Raw genomic sequence first — 25,957 nt, forward strand, 5'->3', positions numbered from 1 at the left:
TGCCACATAAAGGCAGCTCATGTTCTTTACATCGCCGTTATCAAGAGGATCGTCATTCAAATACACTAACCACTGACAATGCTAACTAATTGGGAGTCAAGGACTGGGCGGAAAGATCGGCCAACCGCAGGCTGCCGGCCAGCAACTGCGGCGGAAGGCGGACTCTCGCGGGAGCCACAGAGAGGCCAGCAGCCGGCCACGTGACTTCCGGGCGGCCGGCTCTACCTAAGTCTCCGCGCTGAGCAGCCACGTCGGCGGCGTTTCCCGTTCAGGGGAGGGGCGTGGCGAAGGCCCGTGCGTGGTACGTGTCCCGCCCCTCGCCGCCCGGAGCCCGGATGAAGAGTAACGCCATTACCGCCGGAGCAGCCGAGAGCCCCCCCGGACGGAGACTGGACACTGGACCGGCAGCGCCATGAGACTCCTCCCCCGCTTGCTGCTGCTTCTCTTGCTCGTGTTCCCTGCCACTGTCTTGTTCCGAGACGGCCCCAGAGGTGAGGCTAAGGAGAGTGTGCGGAGGGGGATGGCCAGGAAGGAGATGCCAGTGACGGCAAGTTTGAAGTTGGAGGCGGTGGCCGCTCCGGGTCCCGGGGTCCGTGTCCACTCCGCTGGCCTCTCTCCGCCCTCTCCCCAAGCCTAGGCTCGTAGCAGCAGGGGCCCCCGCGGGCGCTGGAGACCCCGCTGTGGCCTGTCCCTTGCACGCGGAGTGCGGGGCCGTGTCCGGGCGACCTTGCTTCGTGGCCGGCCGAGGGCTGGGCTTGCTTCTCTGGCCCTGGACCCGCGCCTGCAGGAGCGTCCAGAACTGAAGGGTCCTCGGCTGCAGGAGGAGGCGAGGGGGCTCTGGCCACGGCTGCGCTCCGAGCGCGCCGCAGCCGGGCTGTTTCTTTTGGCCGCCTCCGGCTCCGCTCCACCCCCAGCCCCTGGTGCTCAGGGCTGACGTGTCTTTAGCTTCCACGCCGCGAGTCCGTCTTCATTCATTTGCTAAAACTCTTGTTTTCGACACATCTAAGCCATCAGAGTGGCTTTTTTAATGGTCACCTGCCTCGTTCACCCCCTGCTTGACCCGTATGTGTTACTATGATTTCAGAAAAACTACCTCGTCGTCACCCGCGTTATCGGTCCCCGCTGCCAAGCGGACTGAAGAATCCCTTTGGGATGTCTCCCTTACTTCTGCCTTCTTCCTTTCCTTTCCTTTTCATGGAGCAATTTTTTGTTTGTGGAAGCATCGTGTTGTGCTGAAAAAATGTAGCCTACTTCGAGTGTTTTTAATATGTAGATTTATTCTTTCCAACAATTAACCCAGCAGTTAAGTGTGAAAGTAACTTAGCAGAATATAAAAATGAGGCAACTTGACTTCCTGCCCGGGTTTTGTCATGAACTTCGACTTTCTAATTTGCAAAGTGAAATAATTAGGCTGATTAAGCACTAGAATTCCCTTTCATTCTGTAAGTTTAAGCAAGCTGTGTGTCTTAACGGTAGTGACAGGTATCCAGGAGTGGTTTTGCAATGAAAAGTGAAGTGACTGGCTTCTGTTTAATGGCTAGAAAACCAAGTGGGAGAATGAAACAACTGTTAATGCGTTCATCTGCAAGTTTAACAAGATTCTTTTACTTTGGGAGTCGTTTGCTGGTTCTCTTTAAGCTTATTTAAAAAAAAAACTTGACAAATGTAGATTTCATTTTAGAACTATTTAGAACTATTTTCAAGTTGTAAAAACTTTCAAGAAGCATCAATTCATTATCTAAACTGAATTACTATCTTGTAAACATTTTTTGTGAGTAACGGTTTTTCTTTTAAAGAAAATGTTTGTTCAGTTTTTTCCAGCTGAATGAAGACTGTTAGACTTCATAGGGACAAAATTGTTATTGGTTAACATTAAAATAATAAAATTGTTTAATATCCATGAAAGACCTTTATATTCCAAAGTGCTCAAATTTACAACTTGAAATTACTATGTCAGACATGGATATTTTTCTTACTGGTTTTTGAAAAGGACTTATAAGTTATGAATGCACTATTTTTAGTCTTTGTTTAGCAGGCAGTGAAATCTCTTCAGTTCATAATGCATGGTTCAGTGTTCTTTAATATTTTGCAATAAATCTTAGCGACCAGTGAGAACTCAAAGACATGGAAAAGACTGAAAATGCATGGTCCTTGATGTAAGCTGTTTCTCCTGGGTAAAAACACGCTTCCCTTCCCATGTTTTTCCTCCACAGAATTGCCACATCATCATTTTGTCTGAGAGATGTTGGAAGACATTAGAACTTTGAAATTCTTTTTAGGGTTTTGCCTGAAATAGATAGAATGTGATTTACTTAGAGTACTGTTATCTATAAAACTGTAATTTACTTTTTTTTTTTTTTGCATTATAACTCTACTTTGTAACAGTAAGTTTGAGAAAAACAAAATGCCATAAAACATGTTTGAAGCCACATGCAAAAATAATTGGATTCTTTCTTTGCTATCAACCCTGAAGCTGCCCGTACCGTTTTTACTAAACAATGTTTTTCGTGCAAGCCAGTTTTTACCACGGATATGATATAGATATTTGTTTCTTGGACTCACAGGCTGTCAAGTTCTAAGAGTTTCAGCTGTAGTCACCTCTGATAACAGTGTTTCCTACATAGAACTTAAGAATGCTTTTTTTTTTTTTTTTTTTTTTTGAGACGTCTTGCTGTGTCGCCCAGGCTGGAGTGCAGTGGTGCGATTTCCGCTCACTGCAACTTCTGCCTCCCAGATTCAAGCAATTCTCCTGCCTCAGCCTCTGGAGTAGCTGGGACCACAGGTGTATGCCACCACACCGGACTAATTTTTGTATTTTTAGTAGAGACGGGGTTTCACTATACTGGTCAGGCTGGTCTCGAACTCCTGACCTCAAGTAATTCACCTGCTTCAGCCTTCTAAAGTGCTGAGATTACAGGCGTGAGCCACCGCGCCTGACCAAGAATGCTATTTTCTTTTAAAGGTAGGGGTTGTTTAGTTTGCTTTATGTCATTAATGACCGGGATTACATTTAGAAGTTTCTTACCTTTGCAAAAAAATTATTTTCCTTAATTTGCTTAACAAAATTGCTTGAAGTTCTTTGTGTTTCAAGGCATCTTTAGTTTGTGCCATTCATTTTTCCATCTGTTGGGCACTTTTTGAAATTAAACCACATTTTCCTTTGAAAATGTGCAGGCAGGGAACAGTGGTTCATGCCTACCTCCCTAACTACCCAGGAAGTCCTAGCTACCCAGGAAGCTGAGGTGGAAGGTTCACTTGGGCCCAGGAGTTCGAGGCTGCAGTGAGAGCTATAACTGCACAGCTGTATTCCCACCTAGGCATCAGAGCAAGACCCTGTCTCAAAAAAAAAAAAAAAAAAAAAATGCAGTTGTTAAGACTTCTAGTAAAATAAAATACAGATATTCTTAGATGCATTGTAATTGGCATCATTCAGGTGAACTGGGAGATTCTGTTAGTCCAAGGGAAGATTTTTTTTGCCTATATCTGATAGTAAAAAAAAAAAAAAAAAAAAAAAAGGTAGTATTCCAGAGTAAAGGTTAACTGCTTTTTCTGTATTTTATCATTAGGCTCATTAGCAGTGGCACAAGATCTTACAGAGGATGAAGAAACAGTAGAAGATTCTATAATTGAGGATGAAGATGATGAAGCCGAGGTAGAAGAAGATGAACCCACAGATTTGGTTAGTGTTATATACTATTTAATATATGTAAAATGTATGTAATTGTATTAATCTGTTCTCATGCTGCTAATAAAGACATACTCAAGACTGGGTAATTTACAAAGGAAAGAGGTTTAATTGATCCATAGTTCAGCATGACTGGGGAGGCCTCAGGAAACTTACCATCATGGCAGAAGTGGAAGCAAACATGTCCTTCTTCATATGGTGCCAGCAAGGAGAAGTGCAGAGCAAAGGGTGGGGAAAGCCCCTTATAAAAACCATCAGATCTTGTGAGAACTCACTATCACAAGAACAGCATGGAGGTAACCATCCCCCATGATTCATTTACCTCCCACCAGGTTCCTCCCACAATGTGGGGATTATGGGAACTACACTTCAAGATGAGATTTGGCTGGGGACACAGCGAAACCATATCAATAATACATCTAGAATTTATCCTTACTTGTTTATTTTTAGAGACAGAGACTTGCTCTGTTGCCCAGGCTGGTGTGTGGTGGCACGAGCATAGCTCACTGCACCCTCGAACTCCTGGGCTCAAGTGATCCTCTTGCCTCATTCTCCTGAGTAGCTAGGACTACAGTCATGCCCCAACAAGCCCAGCTAATTTTTGTAATTTTTTTTTGTAGAGACAGGGTCTTGCTATGTTACCCAGGCCAGTCTCAAACTTCTGGGCTCAAGTGATGATCCTCATGCCTCCAACTCTCAAGGCTCTGGGATTATGGGCATGAGCCACCACACCTGGCCTAGAGCTTATCCTTATACAAAAATTTAAAATCCCAGCTTTTAGAGGTTTGTTAATGTGATCAAAGTGAATTGAAATTGGGAGAATAGGCACCAGTCATTGAGAATAGAGCGTATTTTCTGGAACAGGGAAGGAGACATGAAATAGTTAACAATTCAGGATCGTGGTGACATGAGTCTAGAAGGGTAACAGCATAGTAGAAATAGCACTGGACCAGGGCTTCATAGATTTGGTATACCTGCTGCTTAGTTTTCTGACTTATCTCTGTGGGTCTCAGTTTCTTTTTTGCTTGCTTGCTTTTACTCTGTTTTTATTCTTTTTGCTTACTTGTTTTATTTCTGAATCCTTATGTGCCAGGCACTGTTCTTGGTGCTGGGTGAGCAAACTAGATATTTTCTCTGCTCTTTTAGACTGTTTTTGGGGCAGTTATATGTGTTTTAATGGCAGGGGGTGAGAAGCAGACAACAAACAGTGTATAAAATATATCCTGTGAAGAATAAGGGGGTTAGGGAAGATCTCTTCAAAGTTGTTCAGGTCTGAAATGTTTACTATGTAATACAACAGTAAGAATATTGGGCTGGAATTGGGATCTTTGCAGCATGCATCTAGCTAATTTTATTTCCTCTCTGGAATGACTGTAATCCATCCTACACAGTTTTTTTTTCTTTCTATTTTCATGTCATACTTGAACCTGGAACCTCTCATGATTCCAGATTTTGTCATTTCCTTCAAAATTAAACCACTAGTTCCCTATTTTCTTATTTCAGTGTCAAAATATTTAGACTTATATGTAGATTTCTGCTGCTTTTTTGACTTACCTTCATTTTTATGGAGTATGTCTTCCAACTAAGCAAATCTGTTGCTATTTTATTGGTGTTTTTGAGTTATCATTTTTATGCTTCTGCACCTGCTGTTTTATCTGGATAGGATGTCCCTAGTAATTTGTGAACTCTCCTAATTTCCCCTCTTTAGGAACTCCTTACTGATTCTCTGTGAGTCAAGCGTTTCATACGTTTGTATACAGATACCTTTAGGGTTTATGTTAAGACTCCGCATCTTCAACCCAGCCTGCATTAGGTGAACAGCTTTAACTAGATTAATACATTTCTGCTGCGTTGTTGTTAATGAATGTTTGACCAGTTGTGGTAGATAACTTAGAGTGATGGTTGGAAGGGAATCCATCTAGGAATTTAGGATTAAAGATGGTATTTGGGGCACTGAAATTTGGGCATGTATTGAAATTTAGTGATGGATTATATCGTTGTTACCAATTATATGAAATTACTTGTGCTCTGTGACACTGGAATGTACTTACTGTGGAGGAGGAGGGTAGAAGAGAGATGCTGAATGCCATGAGGCATGCCTGTAATCCCAGCACTTTGGGAGGCCAGGACAGGAGAATCACTTGAGCCCAGGAGTTTGAGACCGCCTGGCCAACATAGCGTGACACCATCTCTACTAAAAAAATTAACTGAGCCTGGTGGCTTGTGCCTGTAATCCTAACTATTGGAGGCAGGAGGATCACTTGAGCCCAGGAGTTCAGGGTTACAGTGAGCTATGAGTGTGCCACTGCACTCCAGGCTGGGTGACAGAGTCAGACCCTGTTAAATAAGTAGAGGATAGGGGGTAGAGAAGGGAACTGTTAGATCTTTGAGAGACTTGTGTCGTTGGCCAGACCTTTTCCATATCTTAATTTCTCCTGCCTTGAGAACCATTAGAGGAAAAAGAACAACTCTGATTATCCACTTTCTACCCTGGCCTATTAGTACAAAAGTGTTAGTACCCTCTGCTTTGTTACTTATCTCAAATCAGAAAATAATTAAGGTAGATTGAAATAGAAAGGCAGGAGAAGTATTACCTTCCATTGGACTAGACCATGCCAGCAGGGGCAGGATCCCTCAAAGCCAAGGCTGCTACAGAAGTCACCTCCAGAACTGAATGAGCTAGAAAGTTCACCTACTGCTGCTGTTCCCAAGATTTCTTTATCACCTTATACTCAGCTGCCAAGGCATCAAGGAACTGGGAGATATGGAAGTATGCTGGAGTCAAGTGAGGGAAAAGAGGGTTTTTCATAAGATCTAAGATATCAACAGCTGGTTTAGACGCAGGTTATTGGTTTAGAATTTTTGAGGGCAAACCTTCCCCACCCCCGAAACGGAGTCTCGCTCTGTTGCCCAGGCTGGAGTGCAGTGGCGCGATCTCGGCTCACTGCAAGCTCCACCTCCTGGGTTCACACCATTCTCCCGCCTCAGCCTCCCGAGTAGCTGGGATTACAGGCGCCCACCACCATGCCCGGCTAATTTTTTGTATTTTTGGTAGAGACAGGGCTTCACCATGTTAGCCAGGATGGTCCCCATCTCCTGACCTTGTAATCCACCTTCCTCGGCCTCCCAAAGTGCTGGGATTAGAGGCATGAGCCACCGCGCCCAGCCTAGTCACCTGGGGCTTTTCTACCCCATTGATTATTCTTTTACTGTATAAAACTGGGTTGCAATGGACCTTACCATCATTCCTGAAAGGTTTTTTTGTCCTCCCCATAGAAATGATAGAGGTTTTTGGTTTTATTTTTATTAAAACAAGAGCTGTAGTAGTAATAACACTAGCTAACTTTAAAAAAATTATTTAGCTGGGAGCAGAGGCTCACTCCTGTAATCCCAGCACTTTGGGAGGCCGAGGCGGGTGGATCACAAGGTCAGGAGATCGAGACCATCCTGGCTAACATGGTGAAACACCGTCTCTACTAAAAATACAAAACAAAGTTAGCCGGGTGTGGTGGCGGGCACCTGTAGTCCCAGCTTCTTGGGAGGCTGAGGCAGGAGAATGGCGTGAACCTGGGAGGCAGAGTTTACAGTGAGCTGAGATCGCGCCACTACACTCCAGCCTGGGCGACAGAGTGAGACTCCCGTCTCAAAAATAGATATATATATATTTAAAATAGATGATATATTCAAATGGCTTAGAACTTATAAGGTACAGAGTATATGATGAAAAGTTTCCCTTGTGTGCCTTCCAGCCATGAAGTCATCTCCCTGTGGGCGACCAATGCCACCAATTTCTACGCTCTCCTCTGGAGATTGTTTGCAATAGCTGAAATACTTTGGAGTTTTACCAGGTAGCAGATACTAAGCATTATACACCTTATATGCTGAATAGCTGTAAGGTAAATGAGTTACTTAGTTATCCACAATCAGTATTCCAAACATTTACCGTGTTTAAATCCGTAAATGAGTTTTCAGTCTTGGCAGCAACATTGCCTTCAGTGTCAGAAAGTGAAGAAGGCCATCAAGCATGAACTCTATCAGATTTTGTATTTTCTACTTCCAAATATATTATTCACCCATTGTTCTGCGTTTTCTCCTTAATAATGAGTTGTCCTTGTTCTCTTCTAAGGCTGACCCTTCCACCTGTGTTCATGTCCCCATCTCTTCCTGCAGAATTTTGTTACATTATTCTTTCATTTTGTAACATCAAGCATTAATCCTCCTCAGTGATTGGATTCTGTTAAGCCACATATGTGCTTATACTGTTCGTCCATATTTGCTGCACCCACTTATCTTTACCAACGCCAGTGACTTCTTGAAAGAGAAACTTGGGCAGCTTTTCTCTTCTGCTCACTTCACGTTTATTCTCTATCATGATCTGGTCCCATATATCTAGTAAAACTAGTATTGCTAAGGTCACCAGCAACCTAATTGCCTAATTCCTTGTTTTCCGTTGTTATCCTGTTGTAGCTCTTTTCCAGCTCTTCTCAGGATAGTTTCATTTGAATGCTCCATAAGTACTCACATTGTAAATGTCCACATCATTTGCCATGTGTCCTATCGCCATAAACTCTTTGTTGTTTTGATACGGCTCCAGTGATTCAAGCTGTTGCCTTGTTACTTCTTCTGTTTATTTTTATTCCAAAACCCATCAATCAGATATCAGGGATTTCTCTTAACTCTTTCTGAAATATACTCTTTTCCTCTCTATCCCTGTCATTTATGGTTTCGGCCTCTCTGTCTCTGGTCTCTTTTCCTACTTATGGATCTCTTTTCTCAGAAGTAGAAACTTATTCTTACTAAATGAATGAAATCATTAAGGATGCTTAAAATATAGCTTACAACACAGTTTCACAGTCGTTGAACAAGTGTTTGAGTGCATCCTCTCTTAAGTACATGAGCTGGATGTGGAGGATTTTACAATTATGAGACAATCTTTGCTCTTGACAAGTTTTATCTGTTGGGGGAAGTAGTTTTTATATACGTGAAAAGTTAAATGCCAGTAAACAATGGCATCCTGAAGCATCTCAATTTATTAAGAGTCTGGATACTTCAAAGATGTGACTGTCTCTAATCCATATTGATGCTTGGAGAAATGATGCTGCACTGTGTTTAAAGTTTTAAATAAAATTTGTTCACATTTTTTAAAAACTGTTGAGATACAGTTTATGTATCATAAAATTCATCTGTTTTAAACATACACTTAGTAAATTTACCAAGTTCTGCAACACAAATTCAGTTTTAGGACGTTTCTGTCACCCCAGGAAGATCTCTGGTCACACTCTTTTTTTTTTTTTTCCTTCAAAATTATGTGACTGATCCTCACAGGAAAATTTGGTTAATTAGAATGGAAATCTCTGTAGGCTGTTAACAGGTACTTGAGGGCAGGGGTGGGCAAACTGTGGTTGCAAGCCACATCTAGCTATCCCCGTTCATTGACTTATTGCCTGGGGCTGCTTTCACACAGTAGCCCCATAGTTGAGTTGAGTCGAGTCGTTGCAAGAGAGACTTTATGGTCTGCAAGGCCGTATTTGCTATTTGGCCATTTATAGAAAAAGTTTACCAAGCTCTGTTCTAGAACCTTGGAGTTCACAATATGGTCTGAATACCAGCAGCTTTGGCATTTTCTGGGTGCTTGTTAGAAGGAGAATGATAGGCTTTGCCCTAGGCCTGAATTAGATCTGTAACATCCCCAAAGAATTGGTATGCACATTACTGCTCAAGATGCACTGCTCCAAAAGTTCTATTTTAATTAATGAGGTATGATGAAATTCTTATTACTAATCCCAGCAAGCTGTAGAGAAGCAGTATTTCGTCCTAACATAAAGTGAAGTCTTTATTTCTTTCTTTTATTATTATTTTTTTTTGAGTCGGAGTCTTGCATTGGGGCAATCTCAGCTCACTATAACCTCTACCTCTTGGGTTCAAGCGATTCTCCTGCCTCAGCCTCCCAAGTAGCTGGGATTACAGGCACGTGCCACCACACCTGGCTAATTTTTATATTTTTTAGTAGAGACGGTTTCACCATGTTGGCCAGGCTGGTCTCGAGCTCCTGACCTCAGGTGATCTGCCTACCTCGGCCTCTTAAAGTGCTGGGATTATAAACGTGAGCCTCCATGCCCAGTCAAATCTTTATTGTTAAATAATGATCTTTTTTCTCTCCCATAGTAATCTCCTCTTAATTGTTCTTTTTCTTAGGTAGAAGATAAAGAGGAAGAAGATGTGTCTGGTGAACCTGAAGCTTCACCAAGTGCAGATACAACTATACTCTTTGTAAAAGGAGAAGGTAGTACGGAAGTATTAGTTTTAATTCAGATGTAGGAATTTTAAAATGATGAACTTGTTCATATATATCTGAATACCCATATCTGTAAAAGTAATATTGTTGGCATTTAAAGGGAATATGCAGATGATAGAGTGAAAAATAAATAAACTAAGGGGAAAAAATAAAATAAATACTATCTAGTTTAACTAGAAATTGACTGTCCTTTTCAAAAATTTTGTTTTTGAGACAGGGTCTCGCTCTGTCACCCAGGCTGGAGTGCAGTGGCCCCCTCTCGACTCACTGTAACCTTCGCCTCCCAGGTTTAATCGATTTTCCTGCCTCAGCCTCCTGAGAAAGATCATGTTTTAAAACTTTTTTAAACTGCCACAGCAAAGTAACTTTGTCTTTTTTTTTTTTTTTTTTTTTGAGATGGAGTCTCGCTCTGTCACCCAGGCTGGAGTGCAGTGGTATGATCTCAGCTCACTGCAACCTCCGCCTCCCAGTATCAAGCGATTCTCCTGCCTCGGCCTCCCTAGTAGCTGGGATTACAGGCGCGTGCCACCACGCCTGGCTAATTTTTTGTATTTTTAGTAGAGATGGGGTTTCACCATGTTAGCCAGGCAGTCTCTATCTCCTGACCTTGTGATCCACCCACCTTGGCCTCCCAAGATGCTGGGATTACAGGCTTGAGCCACCACGCCCAGCCCTTTGTCATATTTTGAGTGTTAACCATTAATGAAATACTTAATTTTTCCAGTATGGTCTAGGTTAGAACCTAGGTTTTTTTGTTGTTTGTTTTCTGAGATAGAGTCTTGCTCTGTCGCGAGGCTGCAGTGCAGTGGTGTGATCTCGGCTCACTGCAACCTCTGCCTTCCAGGTTCAAGCGATTCTCCTGCCTCAGCCTCCCAACTAGCCAAGACTACAGGCGTGCTCCACCACGCCCAGCTAATTTTTGTGTTTTTAGTAGAGACGGGGTTTCACCATGTTGGCCAGGATGGTCTTGATCTCCACCTCATGATCTGCCCACCTCTGCCTCCCAGAGTACTGGGATAATGGGTGTGAGCCACCACACCCAGCCAGAGCCTAGGTTTTATTAAAAGAAAATAATTATGGCTGATAATTTATTGAGTTCTATACGGTAGATGCTATTCTCAATACTTGGCATGTATTACTTAGTTCTAACAAGCCCACTGAGCGTAGTCATTGTTGAACTGAGGTTTGGAGAAGTTAAGAACTGGAGTTAGGGCTCCCAGTTCATAAGTAGATTTGAGAACACAGGATCCAGACCTAGATCTGTTGACCCCACAGCCTGTGCTGTACTCAGAGAAACTCAGCTTTGTAGACTACAGTGTAATTATTGAAGACTTAATATTGAAAGTTATTAATTTTCTTGGTCTTCTCACATTTTCGGTTTTATTCCCATGGGCTTTCGAACTTTACGCCTATAGGAAGTATAATTTTATTATGCTTTTTTTCTTCTATTTTTGTAGCTACATCCTTGGGTCTTAACCTTCAGATTTGCATTTTGATTAATTGCTTAACATGGATAGGGATTGCCTGATTAATATTTATGTTCTAATAGATACTAGTTTTCAGATGAAAGTCTTGGACTTTATATTTTCTTCATTCTTCTATTTATTTGCACAGATAACACTAAGCTGGAGGTGAAGGTGACTTCACCAACACATGTAACCCTGCTGCTTGATTATTTCACTGCCAAAAATATACAACTCTTTTTTACCACATGATTTGGATGTGATCTGGTCTGAAATCGAGACACTTGTTTGAATGCTTATGTGGGAGTGCTAGCATACAGACAAAAGAGTTTCAGCCTATACAGCAACTGGAATCAATTTCTAGTTAGCGGGTGACTGGAGTGCTCTGTTGGAAGGGATTCTGACACCAAAGTCTACACAAAAGGGTGCAGAATCCATTAGTAATGCCTTTTTAAAAATTTTGTGCTCTTTCCATGTGTTCTAATTTTCTTGTCTCTATTTTGTTTCTCAGATTTTCCAGCAAATAACATTGTGAAGTTCCTGGTAGGCTTTACCAACAAGGGTACAGAAGATTTTATCGTTGAATCCTTAGATGCCTCATTCCGTTATCCTCAGGACTACCAGTTTTATATCCAGAATTTCACAGCTCTTCCTCTGAACACTGTAGTGCCACCCCAGAGACAGGCAACTTTTGAGTATTCTTTCATTCCTGCAGAGCCCATGGGCGGACGCCCCTTTGGTTTGGTCATCAATCTGAACTACAAAGATTTGAACGTAAGATCCTGTAAACTTTTTTGTTTAAGTTAGAGATGGATGGGGACGGCGATGTTGTTTAATAGAATTCATCTATTCATTCAGGTGCCTGTTTTGTGGTTGAACCTGTGATAGCCACCAGGGAAGCAAAGATAAATTGCACATTTCTTCTTCAAGTCTGTAATCCAGTGGGGGAGGTAGATGAAAACAGGCACTAGAGCATGCTGATAAGTGCTGCATACTAGAGATGAAGGGAATAACATGCTATTGTGTGGGGGTGGAAGTGAAAATGGAGATGTAAGTAAAGCTATGAGCCAGATCTTAACGGGAAAAGGAGCAGTAAGACACACAATGGAGTCTGCTGCTTATTCAGATGTTAAGATCTGTCTCTGGGCACGGTGGCTCACACCTGTAATCCTAGCACTTTGGGAAGCTGAGGTGGGTGGATCACCTGAGGTCAGGAGTTCGAGACCAGCCTGGCCAACCTGGTGAAGCCCTGTCTCTACTAAAAATACAAAAATTAGCTGGGCATGGTGGCAGGCACCTGTAATCCCAGCTACTCGGGAGGCTGAGGCAGGAGAATCACTTGAACCTGGGAGGCGAAGGTTGCAGTGAGCCGAGATCGCACCATTGCATTCCAGTCTGGGCGACAGAGTGAGACTCCATCTCAAAAAAAGAAAAAAAGATCTGTCAAATAATGTGTTTTGTACCTCCTGTTGTTGCTTGCATTTTGCCCATTTTACTACTTCTATTTGTAAATTTAAAGACTGTCTGTAACTGTTTTCCCATCATTTTATATACTCATAGGTAATGTAGATCCATATATTTTCAGTGTAGTTTTAGCAGCAAGTTTTATCATTTAGTTTTTGATTTAGGAGAACCAAATGTCCTAATATAAGTTCTGATGCCTTATGATTTTTACTATGTATATTATATATCAGTCATCAATGACTGAATGAGAGAAACCTAGTAGAAGTAGGGCCTTGTTTAAATGAAAGCACATCTAAACCATTCCTTTGTCAAAAAGTTTTCAGAGAAGGAAATGTTATTTTCTCTTGGAAATTAATTCAACCTTTTCATTACCCTGGTGTTAACATGCATACTTTATGTCTGAGTTAAATTTCTAGTGCTGCAATCAGGTTTTCCTTTTTCTGATTACTTAGTAGAGAGAAGGAAGTATTTTCATCCTGTCCTCAAAATAATGTATTAAGCATCCTCAACTCTATAGTTAAGTAGCTTAAAGAATTACTGATTTTACCTTGTTTGTGAGTAGAATAAAATTTGATCCAACAGGTATATGTGTAGTTTTAGTTCCTTCTTTTAAATTCACCTCTACCACTTTTTTTTTAATCTGTGTATTATTCCTGAAATTGTCAATAGAGGAATGCAAATTGAAGGATCTTGAAGTAAAACTTACATAATTACAGTTTAGCAATAAGTGACAGTTGACAACATACTACCTTTGTGAAGAATAGCTATGTATTGCCCCAGTGAGTCTAATGCATTTGAAAACAAATTGTGAACTGATAAAATTATTTCAAGACCACAACATAAAAATATTTTCATACCTAAAGTGACCATCCCATTTATTATGAAGAAATTGGTTTCCAGCCCACTGTCTTTTTTTTTTTTTTGAGATGGAGTTTTGCTCTTGTCGCCCAGGCTGGAGTGCAATGGTGTGATCTTGGCTCACTGCAACCTCTGCCTCCCGGGTTCAAGCAGTTCTTCTGCCTCAGCCTCCCAAGTAACTGGGATTACAGGCATGCGCCACCATACCCGGCTAAATTTGTATTTTTAGTAGAGAGGGGGTTTCTCCATGTTGGCCAGGATGGTCTCGAACTCCTGACCTCAGGTGATCTACCTTGGCCTCCCAAAGTGCTGGAATTACAGGTGTGAGCCAGCACACCTGGCACGACTGTCATTTTAGAATATGAATTTAACTTTTGTTCGATCTAGTTCTTAAAATGACCTGCTGCTGTACTTTTCCTTCCTTCCTTGTTTTGAAGGATTACAGACAACGAAAGGTAAAGTTGTTGACGTAAGAATGCTGTGAGCTTTGTTTCTTTCTGCACATTTTGTCTCTATTTTACTTTATGGGTCCTCACACCACCACCCCTACCCCAAAAGAAAGTTTGGGGACAACTTTGGCAAAATTGGTAACTTTTTTTTAAGGGGTGTGGATCTCGCTATGTTTGCTATGCTGGACTCAAAACTCCTGGGTTCAGGCAACCCTCCTGTCTCAGCTCCCCGAGTAGCTGGGACCACAGGCATACGCCACCTCACCTGGCCCAGAGACTTCTTATTTTATGTGAGAAAATAACAGTGTTGAGTCCCTGACACGCAGTATTGCAGTTACATATGAATGAGTCTTCTAAGTGATGGGAAGACTATATTCAATGTGTTAGAGTAACCATTTTAAGTAATGTTACATGTTTTCCTTCCTTTATTGCATTTAGATTTTTCTGATTATTTTATTTTTTTAAACAGGGCAATGTATTCCAAGATGCAGTCTTCAATCAAACAGTTACAGTTATTGAAAGAGAGGATGGGTTAGATGGAGAAACGTAAGTGAAAGTTGTAGCATGTAGATCCTGATCTTGCTTGTAAAGTAAGACTGGAAAGCTTGCTCCTGTTGCAGCATTTTTTAGATATTGAAAATGGAATGGACTGTATAGATTTGGTGAGATCCTTCCAACATTCATTCATACTTCAGATATTCATACAACTATTAAAGTCAAATTAGGAAAGATAGTTGAAACTGACAGAAGAATCTCTTTAAAAGTTAGTATTGGCTTTATGTCCTTCCTCTCATCGAAATTTTCTACCCCATGCTTATAAACTGTTCACCAGCCTATCTCGTGCCTCTGAAATGACTATTGAAAACATAAGTTAGAAGATTTTATCTTGGAAAATGTAAGTGTTCTTTCTGAATGATGGATCTTTTTTTACTCTAAACTTATATATAATTCACTTAAGGTAATTTTTAAATTGGATTGTGCAAAATAATGTAATATTCCAGGCAGATGAACGCTAATGCAATTATTATATAAACCAAGCTTTTGAATAGAGCATAAATAGTAATTCTATTTTCAATCATAGAGGTTTTTTTTATTGACTAATTGCTCTTAAAGGTAATTTATAAAACTTAACTGCTTGGATTTAAATTGAATATAAAGTATTTTATTCCTTTTCCCCACAAGTTATGTGGAAAGCTTCTATCATGTGTTATAATTATAGTTGTAATTAGCTGTGGTATTTCCTCTGAATTAAAGACAGTTCATATTTTCTCCTTTTGTACCAGAATCTTTATGTATATGTTCCTTGCTGGTCTTGGGCTTCTGGTTATTGTTGGCCTTCATCAACTCCTAGAATCTAGAAAGGTAATTATGGATGAACACCTCTTACAGCCGTCTTTCAAAAGTTGTTAAGAGTTACTAAGTTAAGCACAATCTAGTTCTTCGGCCTTAGACTGTCACTGTGGGTTTGTATACTTAGAACTTTGGAGTACCTTTTTAAAATAAAACCTGAAGCCTTGGATATGTAAATTGATTCATTTAGACTTTCTTTTTTTTTTTCTGGACACAGAGTATTACTTTGTTACCCAGGCTGGTGTGTGCAGTGGTGTGATCTTGGCTCATTTCAGCCTCGACTTCCTGGGCTCAAGTGATCCCCTCAACTTAGCCTCCCGGTTAGCTGGGACCTTAAGTGTATGCCACCACCCCCAGCTAATTTTTAAAATTTTTTGTAGAGGCAGGGTTTTGCCGTATTGCCCAGGCTGGTCACAAACTCCTGAACTCAAGCAATCTGCCCACCTTGGCCTCCCAAAGTGTTGGGATTACAGGTTTGAGCCACCACGCCTGGCCTCATTTAGACTTTCATACACCCATACAATTAGTGTCCTTTGTGCCCTCCAGAGTGATCTTTACCTTTGGATTGGTATTGTAGCTCTTAATGCTAGTGTTTTTATTCCCTAAACTCAGGTTTTATTATTCTATTTACTATACTTTTTAATGGGTATGCTATTTTATCTGCAACTAACCTAGCTTTTATATTTGCTTTTTTATTTATTTATTTGAGACTGAAGTCTGGCTCTGCCATCCAGGATGGAGTGCAATGGCACAATCTTGGCGTACTGCAACCTCAGCCTTCCAGGCTCAAGTCATCCTCCCACCTCATCTTCCCGAGTAGCTAGAACTACAGGTGCACACCACCATAGCCAGCTAATTTTTGTATGTTTTGTGGAGACGGGGTTTTGCCATGTTGCCTAGGCTAGTCTTGAACTCCTGCGCTCAAGCTATCCTCTCACGTTGGCTTCCCAAAGTGTTGGAATTGTAGGCATGAGCCACCACCACACCCAGCCTGCATTAATACTCTTTAGTTATAGAAATAATCCTTAATTAATAAACGAGTCCTTTCATTGGAAAAAGAACGAATAAATTTTGTTCTGTCAGTCAAAATTCCGTTTTTGTAGTTAGAGTAATAAAATGATTAGTTAGAGTAGTAAAATGGTAACACCTGGGGTCTACCACGATCATGGTTCTGGATTCATTCCCTACCGTATCCTTATTTCCCTCCTCTTCCCCATTCCCTCACTTACCCTCCTCCTCTCCTTCCCTCCAGACTACAAAAACAAAACCTACACTGTTTCTGTCAGTGGGAAAGTATAAGCAATTTTATCAGATATGTTAGTATAATCCATTAGACCCTCAGCAGTCGCTAGTCATTTTGGCGATTATTTATTAAGCCTTAAGTCAGGCAGTCAAATCTATGTTAAAATTAACGATGAATGTTGTTAATAAGCTCTTTCTCTTTAAAAGAGAAATACTTTGTGTTTAAATATTTCTAAAACTTGCTGTGCCTCATTGTCGTAATGGTTGGAATTTTTGCGGTAAATTTGTATATTAGGTATAACTGCATCTCCATTTTTCTTCCATTTAAATGAAACCATTTTTAAGTTATCTCTCCATGTACTTAGGTTCTAACTTACAGATTATATAATTAATACTGTTTCGTATGTAGATAACAGGTTTGTTGGTTTCTTGGGGGTTTTTTTAAAAGCAAGGCTAAATGATGATTCATTTTTACTTTTTAGCAGATTTGCTGTAAATACTCTAGGGAGAAAGTTTGACGTTCTTAAATTGAGGTGGTTAGCTTAATGAGATTTTATGGTTTCGTTTTGTTTTATCTGTGCCAACTGTTTAATTGTATTTAGCTTACGATGCAGGAACTGCCTGCATGTAACATATCAGCAGTTGTCCTGAATTTTATTGAATATGGAAATACATTTATTCTTTGATTACAATTTGATTCCTAAAGGGAAAGAAAGTCATTGTATAAATAGCTACTCTTATTTGATCCACCAATGGTCCAATAACATGAACCTTTATAGCAAGGGGAAAGGTCTTTAAAGCCCGAAAATAAATGTGATGAAGATTTATTCTTTATAATGAGCACTAGACGTGATTTTCTCCTTCCCTTTAATAAAGTATTTGAGTGGAAGTGTGTTCTAGGAAGACTAGAAGAGAATATAACTTGTTTACTAAGATATTTAAATTAAGTAATTTGATAGGTGTTTTAAAAATTAAAGTAAACAGCTGATCATGATAGTATGTGGCTATAGTCCCAGCTACTTGGGAGGCTCAGGCAGGAGGATTGCTTGAGCCCAGGAGTTCCAGGCAGCCTGGGCAACATAGCAAGACCTCAATTCTTTTTTAAAAAATATTAAGTAAATGATATAATGGAACTTCTTTAAAATATGTCTTTATGTTCTTATAGCGTAAGAGACCCATACAGAAAGTAGAAATGGGTACATCAAGTCAGAACGATGTTGACATGAGCTGGATTCCTCAGGAAACATTGAATCAAATCAGTAAGTATTCTTAACAGACTTGGCTGGGAAGTTTTTCTCTTAATTGGAAATTAAATATCTTAGATTTAGTTTAAAAAAAAAAAAAAGCTTTTTCAGTGCTACTTAACATTCATCTTTTCCATTACTTGTGTAGAATCTAGTATAGTGATTAATGAAGACCTTAAAGGTTTATTCAGTGTGTAGTCTTTAATTTGGAAATTCTTCCAAATCTGCAGCTTATTTACGAATGTGTGAATTTTCTGTGTTCCTAATCCATTTCCTATCTCTTTTCTTTCTGTTGCTTCAGTGCAGAGTAGAAGAGGTGAGGCATTTAATTATTTTAACGGTTTTTGCTAGAGTATTGGGGGCTCTCAAATAGCACGTAAATATTTTACATCAAGTTTAATGAGTAACGGAACAGTTTTTCTTACTACATTTTATTAGAAAAACTACCCACTGTAACTTGAAAGAATAAAACTAAAATATTACCTGATAATTTACAGATATATTTCAGTTGTATTACATATTCAGTTTGTTAAAATACTAATCTTTATAAAGGAATACAGAAATTTTTCTTCAATTGTAGAAGGACGTTTTAAAAACGTTTATTATAAAAGCAATGCAGCCTCATTATGAAAAATTAAATAGTACAGAAGTGAAAAAAATAAGTCAGTTCCTGGCTTCATTAATCCTATTTATTTATTTAAGATACAGTCTTGCTCTGTCGCCCAGGCTGGAGTGCAGTGGTGCGATCTTGGCTCACTGCAACCTCTGCCTCCTGGGTTCAAGCGTTTCTCCTGCCTCAACTTCCCGAGTAGCTGGGATTACAGGCACGCGCCACCATGCCTGGCTAATTTTTTTGTATTTTTAGTAGAGACAGGGTTTCACCATGTTGGCCTGGCTGGCTCTGACCTCCTGACCTCAAGTGATCCGCTAGCCTCGGCCTCCCAAAGTCCTGGGATTACAGGCATGAGCCACCACACCTGGCCCTATTTTTCATAAATGGTATTATGTTTATATTTTCTATGAATTTTCTATACATGGGTAAGTGTATACGCCTACTGTTTTTATGTATGTAGTTCAGATTGCATCATGCTGTCTACACGGATCTACAACTTCAGTTTTCATACCTTGGATGTCTCTTTACAGTAGCTGCATATATTTACTTAACTGTTGGTAACAACTAGACAATATTCTTTTATGTATATATGTCATGATAGATTAAACCTGTTCTGTATTGGAAGGTAACTTGTAGTTTTTCACTCCTACAGGTAATACCGTAATGAATATTGTTATATTTAATTTATAGGATAATTTCTTAAAGTTAGAATAACTGAGTCTAAGATTAAATACACTGACTTTTTATGGAAGGGACCCCATTTCCCTCCTAAAAGGGAAAAAAAAAAAAGGTAGTGCCAATTTATGTTCTCAGCCATGCACAATATTGCCTATTTAATCTGTCGTTATGATGCAAAATGAATGTCTTACTGTTTCATTTGCATTTCTTTAAGAATGAGGTTCAGCTCCTTTACACATATTCATAGTTGACCCTTGAAAGACACAGGTTTGAACTGCTCAGGTTTCACTTTTATATACAGATTTTTTCAATATAGTTGACCCTTGGTATATTGGTGGGTTCCACATCTGCAACCAAAAGCAGATTAAAACAGAATATTTGGCCAGGCGTGGTGGTTTGCACCTGTAATCACAGCACTTTGGGAGGCTGAGGCAGGAGGATCACCTGAGCCCAGGAGTTTGAGACTAGCCTTGGCAACATAGTGAGACCCCATCTCTACAAAGAATGAGAAAAAAATACATGTGTTGACATGCGCCTAGGCTGAGGTGGGAGGATTGCTTGAGCCTGGTAGGTCCATGATTGCTCCATGATGGTGCCACTGCACTCCAGCCTGGGTGACAGTGAGACTCTGTCTCAAAAAAAAAAAAAAAAAAAAGGCGGGGGTGGGGAGGAAAGGAAATCATTGAGGAGCTAATCTCTGAGGACGCAAAAGCATAAGAATGATATAATGGACTTTGGGGACTTGGGGGAAGGGTAGGAGGAGAGTGAGGGATAAAAGACTACACATTGGTGATAGTGTACACTGCTTGGGTGATGGGTGCACCAGAATCTCAGAAATCACCACTAAAGAACTTACCCATGTAACCAAGCACCATCTGTCCCTCAAAACTGTTGAAATAATAGTAAAATTAATTTAAAAAAAAAAAAAAAGGAAATCACAGTTTTTGCAGGATATCAAACCGAAGTACAGGGAAGGGTTTTTGTATCCACTGGTTCCTCAGTGCTAACAGCCAGACTTCAGTATGCCTGGATTTGGGTGGGGTTGCAGTGGGGGAGTAGTCCTGGAATTAATTTCCTGCAGATAACAGAGATGACTGTATTGGCTAGTGTTTCTTTTCCTGTGAATTGGCTGTTCAGGTCCTTTTCCATTTTTAAATTGTTTTCTTCATTGCTTTCTGTGAGCTAGCTGTCTATTTGAAACATAATTACAGTATGGCAGTTGCTTTATGAAAGGTGGGTACAAAGTAACAAGAGCACAGGAGGAGGTCAGCACTAGACCTGAGTCGTGAACGGTTGGGTGAGGAGTCTTTAAGGTTTTATGAGCTATGCTAACAACTTTTGACTCCTGGGTCAAAGAGAGCCACTTTAAAGGAGAGGAATTACAATTTTGTGTTTTGAAAATTATGGTAAGCTGGGCATGGTGGTGTGCACATGTAGTCTCAGCTACTGGAAATGGTAAGGCAGGAGGATTGCTTGAGCCCAGAAGTTTGAATCCAGCCTTGGCCACATAGCGAGACTCCCATCTCTAAGAGAAAAAAAAAAAAGAAAAAAAAGGAAAAATTAGGATCACTTTGTGGAGGACTGCAAAGGAGCCGTTGGAAGCAGGGTTACCAGTTCCGTGATTTCAGTAAAGCACAGAAGTCACTGGGGCCTAAGCTGAGGAAGTAGTGATGGGAGTAGAAGGATGTTTCATAGGTGGAGTAGATGGGGTTTCTTATGACTGGATGTGTTAGTGAGGGAGGAATGAAAGAGCATTCTGAACTTAGGCAACTGGGTGGAAGGTGATCCCATTAATATCCCATAATCTAGGAAAGAGAAGCATGAAGGATGAGGAGAGATGTATTTGGATTAGCTATACTGAGTGTGAAAAACCTTTGGGACTCCCAGATAAGGATGTCCAGGAAACATCTGAAAGTTCTGTTTCAGAGCACAAGTGAATCAAGATTTGGAAACCCTGGGACATATAGCATCGGTGGTAGCTCAAGTCATGGGAGCTATACATCTGGTTTTTTTCTTCTGAGGCAGGGTCTCACTCTGTCACCCAGGCTGGAGTGCAGTTACATGATCATGGCTCACTGCATCCTCGATCTCCTGGGCTCAGTCCGCCCGCCTCAGCCTCCAAAATAACTGGGACTACAGACGCATGCCACCATACCCAGCTGAATTTTTATATTTGTTGTAGGGAGGGGATTTTACCATGTTGCTCAGGCTGGTCTTGAATTTACGGTCTCAAGTGATCTGTCCACCTCAGCTTCCCAAAGTGCTGGGATTACAATCGTGAGCCACCATGCCCAGCTCACATCTGCATATAATACTGCTGCTCACACAGATGGCTGTTAAATCCTAGAGTACTTTTTGAATTCTCAAAGACCGTATGTTCAGCATTTTACGTATTTAGAAGAATTATTTAGAGATTGGTCAGCTGTAAGGTCAGTAGTTCCTAGTCTAACCTTTTTGAAAATCTGATAAAAGTTGTAGACTATCTTCATCAGAAACATGTGTCTGTACTCACAACTCAGTTTTAGGTAAGTTGAAGAGCCCCTGAAACCATCCATTAGTAACCTACTTAATGAAGTAGTGAGAGCAGTTTTCTGGATTTTTTTTCACACTTGAAAAGTGAGGCTCTGTCTTAATATTTTAGCCCTTAACCTTTTTTTTTTTTCCCCCCACCGAGACAGTCTTGCTCTGTTGCCCAGGCTGGAGCGCAGAGGTGTGATCTCAGCTCACTGCAACCTCCGGCCCCTGGGTTCAAGTGATTCTCCTGCCTCAGCCTCCCAAGCAGCTGGGATCACAGGTGTGTGCTACCACACCTGGCTAATTTTTGTGGTTTTAATAGAGACGGGAGTTCACCATGTTGGCCAGGCTGGTCTTGAACTCCTGACCTCAAGTGATCTGCCTGCCTCAGCCTCCCAAAGTGCTGGGATTACAGGCATGAGCCACTGTGCCTGGCCTTAGCCCTTAATCTTAAGGAGATTTCTTTGAAGCAAAATTTGTAGTCTTTAAATATTCTTGGCTGGGCCAGGTGTGATGCCGTGTGCCTGTAATCCCAGCTACTTGGGAGGCTGAGGCACGAGAATTGCTTAAACCCAGAAAGTGGAGGTTGCAGTGAGCCGACATTGTGCCATTGCACTCCAGCCTGGGGGACAGAGTGAGACTCTGTCTCAAAAAATATATATATATTCTTGATAAACATTTACACATTTTCTAGGTATGGTGATCTCACAATTTTGGAGGTGGGAGATCTTTTGAACAGATTTTTTTTTTTCCGTTTTATGAAATGCTTACAAATAAGCCCCGTACTTTGGTGAAAATCACTTTCTAGCCCTTCACTTTTTTTTTTTTTTTTTTTTTTTTGAGATGGAGTCTCGCTCTGTCGCCCAGGCTGGAGTGCAGTGGCCGCATCTCAGCTCACTGCAAGCTCCGCCTCCCGGGTCTACGCCATTCTCCTGCCTCAGCCTCCCGAGTAGCTGGGACTACAGGCGCCCGCCACCTCACCCGGCTAGTTTTTTTTGTGTATTTTTTAGTAGAGACGGGGTTTCACCGTATTAGCCAGGCTGGTCTCAATCTCCTGACCTTGTGATCCACCCGTCTCGGCCTCCCAAAGTGCTGGGATTACAGGCTTGAGCCACCGCGCCCGGCCCCCTTCACTTTTTTTAATTGGAAAAAATGATTTTTATTTCTACTTATTCTACAATATACAAACATACAAAAAAAATCAGTACCAAAAAATCAATATGAAATCAATGAATGCAAAATCAATACAAAAACAATTATGCAAGTAATTTCTAACTTATTCTAAAATCTTCCTAATATGTAAAGTACCCCCTAGAAAGTAAGACAAGACAATAATAGAGGGAAGATATACATCCAGCCTTTCACTTTTTGGAGAAACTTATAAATGACACCTGTTACCGAATGGAAGTAGAAAAACCCACCACAAATTTATTTTCTGTTAAATAGACCCTACTAAGAATCTAACATAGGAGATACAGCTTGTGTGCATAGAATGGTTTTAGCATTGAAATACTAATTTCCTTTATTCTGCTGCTTATTCCAGGTAAATTTATGACATTGAAAAATTATGCAAACTGCATGACTGCATTTGTAAATACAAAATCTTTCATTTGTAACCAGCATGTCTCTTTGAGCTGTCACTATCATACCTTTTAAGCAGTTTTTAAGTGTTTACTTATGCATGTGTAAACTTGGTTAAGTTACAGAATTCAAGATTTTGCATGGTGTCTTCAGCAGTACGATAACCAAGTTTTAATCTTTTACCCACCCTAATTGCAAAACAGTTTCATTTTAATTGGAATTACCTCTTGAAGGATTGTGTTAAAGACTGTTTTTAAAACCTAGAGCTGGATAGGAGGCATTTATTATTAGATGGTATTCATGCATGTGTGTAACTTAGTGGGAAAGTTGAAGGCAGATACTCTTTACATGTCTTTTGGATTCAGTATACTTGCAATAGCAAGCTTAAAACTTTCTCTTTTCTTCCAGATAAAGCTTCACCAAGAAGGTTGCCCAGGAAACGGGCACAGAAGAGATCAGTGGGATCTGATGAGTAAATGTTCCTTTGTGCAACAATTCGGTCTTTGCTTAACCTGCCCTAATATTTTTCAGCCTGATGGGAATTAGTGCAGAGAAGCCATATCACCATAGAAGGCAACTACTACTTATGTGTGGACTGAGCAATCAGAGTCTGTGGCGATAATATTGCTGAAAATGCACTGCATTCATTTTTCTAAAGTAACAAATTTGGGTTTTTTTTAAACCATTAAAATCTATGTGTGTGCGTGTGTATGTATGTGAGCAGTTGGTCTTACCAGAATCATTGTTGAACTACCTGAAACAAGTCTTTAGAATACTAAATATAATGCAGTTGTCTCTTCCTTTTTGACATTTTCTGATTTTTCCCCCAAACCTCAGTTAATATTTACCCATTATGATTATTGATGTCCTGCCTTGAACAGTTTTAAAGAAAACAATTGTTGGAATAGCTCAAATTTCAATTGATGGCACAAATTAACATTTCGTTGTTGTTGCTGTATTACAATTAGTATTCTAAAGGCAGAAGCAGAAGTAGCTGCTTTTTAGCAATAGAATTGTTTCGGTATTTTGCTGCTGTTTAATGCACACCTTCAGAAAACTTCCCAGTGGATTCAAGGAATTTGGGGATCTCTCTGGCAACAAATTGTGAACACAAAATTTCTGCTGACTTTAATATATGAAACCTGATCCTACCCCCTTTTTTAACAAAAAGAAACTAGTGTATTTGTGAAAACTGTGTTGTGTTGTCTGTTGTTGCTCTAGTTCTGACCCAGAGATAGCTCTGGAGCGATTTTAGACCTACTCACTCAGTTGTGTGTAGGTTTTTTTGTTTTGTTTTGAGAGAATTTTTCTCTCCTTAATAAAAGCATCCTTTTTAAAGAAAAGTTGCCTTGGTCCACAGACTAAGCAGAAAATCAAGTTATCAGGACAGAGATATTTCCCAATTAACTCCTAATCAATGAAGAAAGTGAGTTGGATATTTTTAAAGCAGTTAACTAATTGTTTCTTATCTAATCTTTTGGGAGTTTTGCTTGTTGATACAACCTTTTTAGTTAATCTGAAAGATTCCAAAAATTGTTCTTAAGTGCTTAAGACTGAAACCAAAATTAAATTGTACTTCATAAAATCCTCTTACAGAGTTACTCTTGCCCTAGATTGTAAATTAAGTTTGGCATTATTGTCAGACTGGATGGAGGGTGAAGTAAAATATGAACAGTTAAGAGGCTCTCCCCTTCTTGTCTTTAAGCCATATTCTCCCACATGTATTTTATAAGAAAATATTAAGTCAAATTTTAGTGGTTCTTTAATTCCTGACCTCTTCATTCTCCTTTTCAGTATAATCTCCCCTACACTCATGCCCACACAGACAAAAAACAAAACGAAATACACACAGAAAAAGTCTTTCCAGACTGTTTAAGTATTTAAACATCTGAGCCAAAGCCGATGACAATAGAATAGAAGTTATTGTATAATTGTTAATCACTTTGCAAATAGGGGCTAAGATATCAAATTACCTATATTGGCATTGCTGAATTACAAACTCTATATCTGTAATATAAAGTGTTTGAGTTTTTAATTGGGCTGTTATGATGAGTAGTTTATTTTGAAAAAGCTCTATGAGCTCTAAGTAACTGCATGGTTTTTTGTTTCATGTAATATAGGACACCCTTCACATTCTCAAGGAATATATTCCAAAATATTTTTGTGAATATCTAAGTTTGTGAAACTACTACAGCATGATACAGTAAGGTGTAATTACAGAATTTACAAAATGTAAATGGCCTCTAGAGAGTTTTATGGAATACCTGGTAATAACGTAGGCAGTTGCAAAACCACACTGAGTTACAACTGCCAGCCCTCCTCATTGCCTTACATACCAGCCCTCCCACTTCTGAAGTTCAAATTAGTGCCTCGGAAATGTAGAATTTATTATTTGTCATGTTTTATTTTTTTTTTTTAGCATAGATTGAGAACAGTTGAACTCTTAAATCCTCAGATGCCAGGGGTCTGCTCTAGCATCAGTAAGTATTTAGCAGAAACTAACTCCGTAATGAATGGAATT

At 40.1% G+C, this 25,957-nt stretch overlaps 1 protein-coding gene across 3 annotated transcripts in view; it reads left to right on the top strand.

Annotated features, from left to right (window-relative positions):
- Positions 1-305: 305 nt before the first annotated feature.
- Positions 306-25,957, top strand: part of LOC105487379 (signal sequence receptor subunit 1) — a 43,507-nt gene continuing 17,855 nt past the window's right edge. The window contains exons 1-8 of one of the 3 annotated variants that reach the window (XM_071097675.1): positions 306-491; positions 3,567-3,679; positions 9,881-9,968; positions 11,955-12,217; positions 14,684-14,760; positions 15,498-15,576; positions 17,972-18,065; positions 23,845-23,908. In XM_071097675.1, coding sequence (XP_070953776.1) covers positions 413-491; positions 3,567-3,679; positions 9,881-9,968; positions 11,955-12,217; positions 14,684-14,760; positions 15,498-15,576; positions 17,972-18,065; positions 23,845-23,908 — 857 coding nt within the window. In that variant the 5' untranslated portion in view covers positions 306-412. Of the gene's footprint in view, positions 492-3,566; positions 3,680-9,880; positions 9,969-11,954; positions 12,218-14,683; positions 14,761-15,497; positions 15,577-17,971; positions 18,066-18,351; positions 18,463-23,844; positions 24,589-25,957 lie in introns of those variants that run through there. The other 2 variants (XM_071097676.1, XM_011750835.2) reach the window with 2 other exon arrangements.

Source organism: Macaca nemestrina, chromosome 5 (genome assembly GCF_043159975.1).
Source record: "Macaca nemestrina isolate mMacNem1 chromosome 5, mMacNem.hap1, whole genome shotgun sequence".
Classification (NCBI taxonomy): Eukaryota; Metazoa; Chordata; class Mammalia; order Primates; family Cercopithecidae; genus Macaca; species Macaca nemestrina.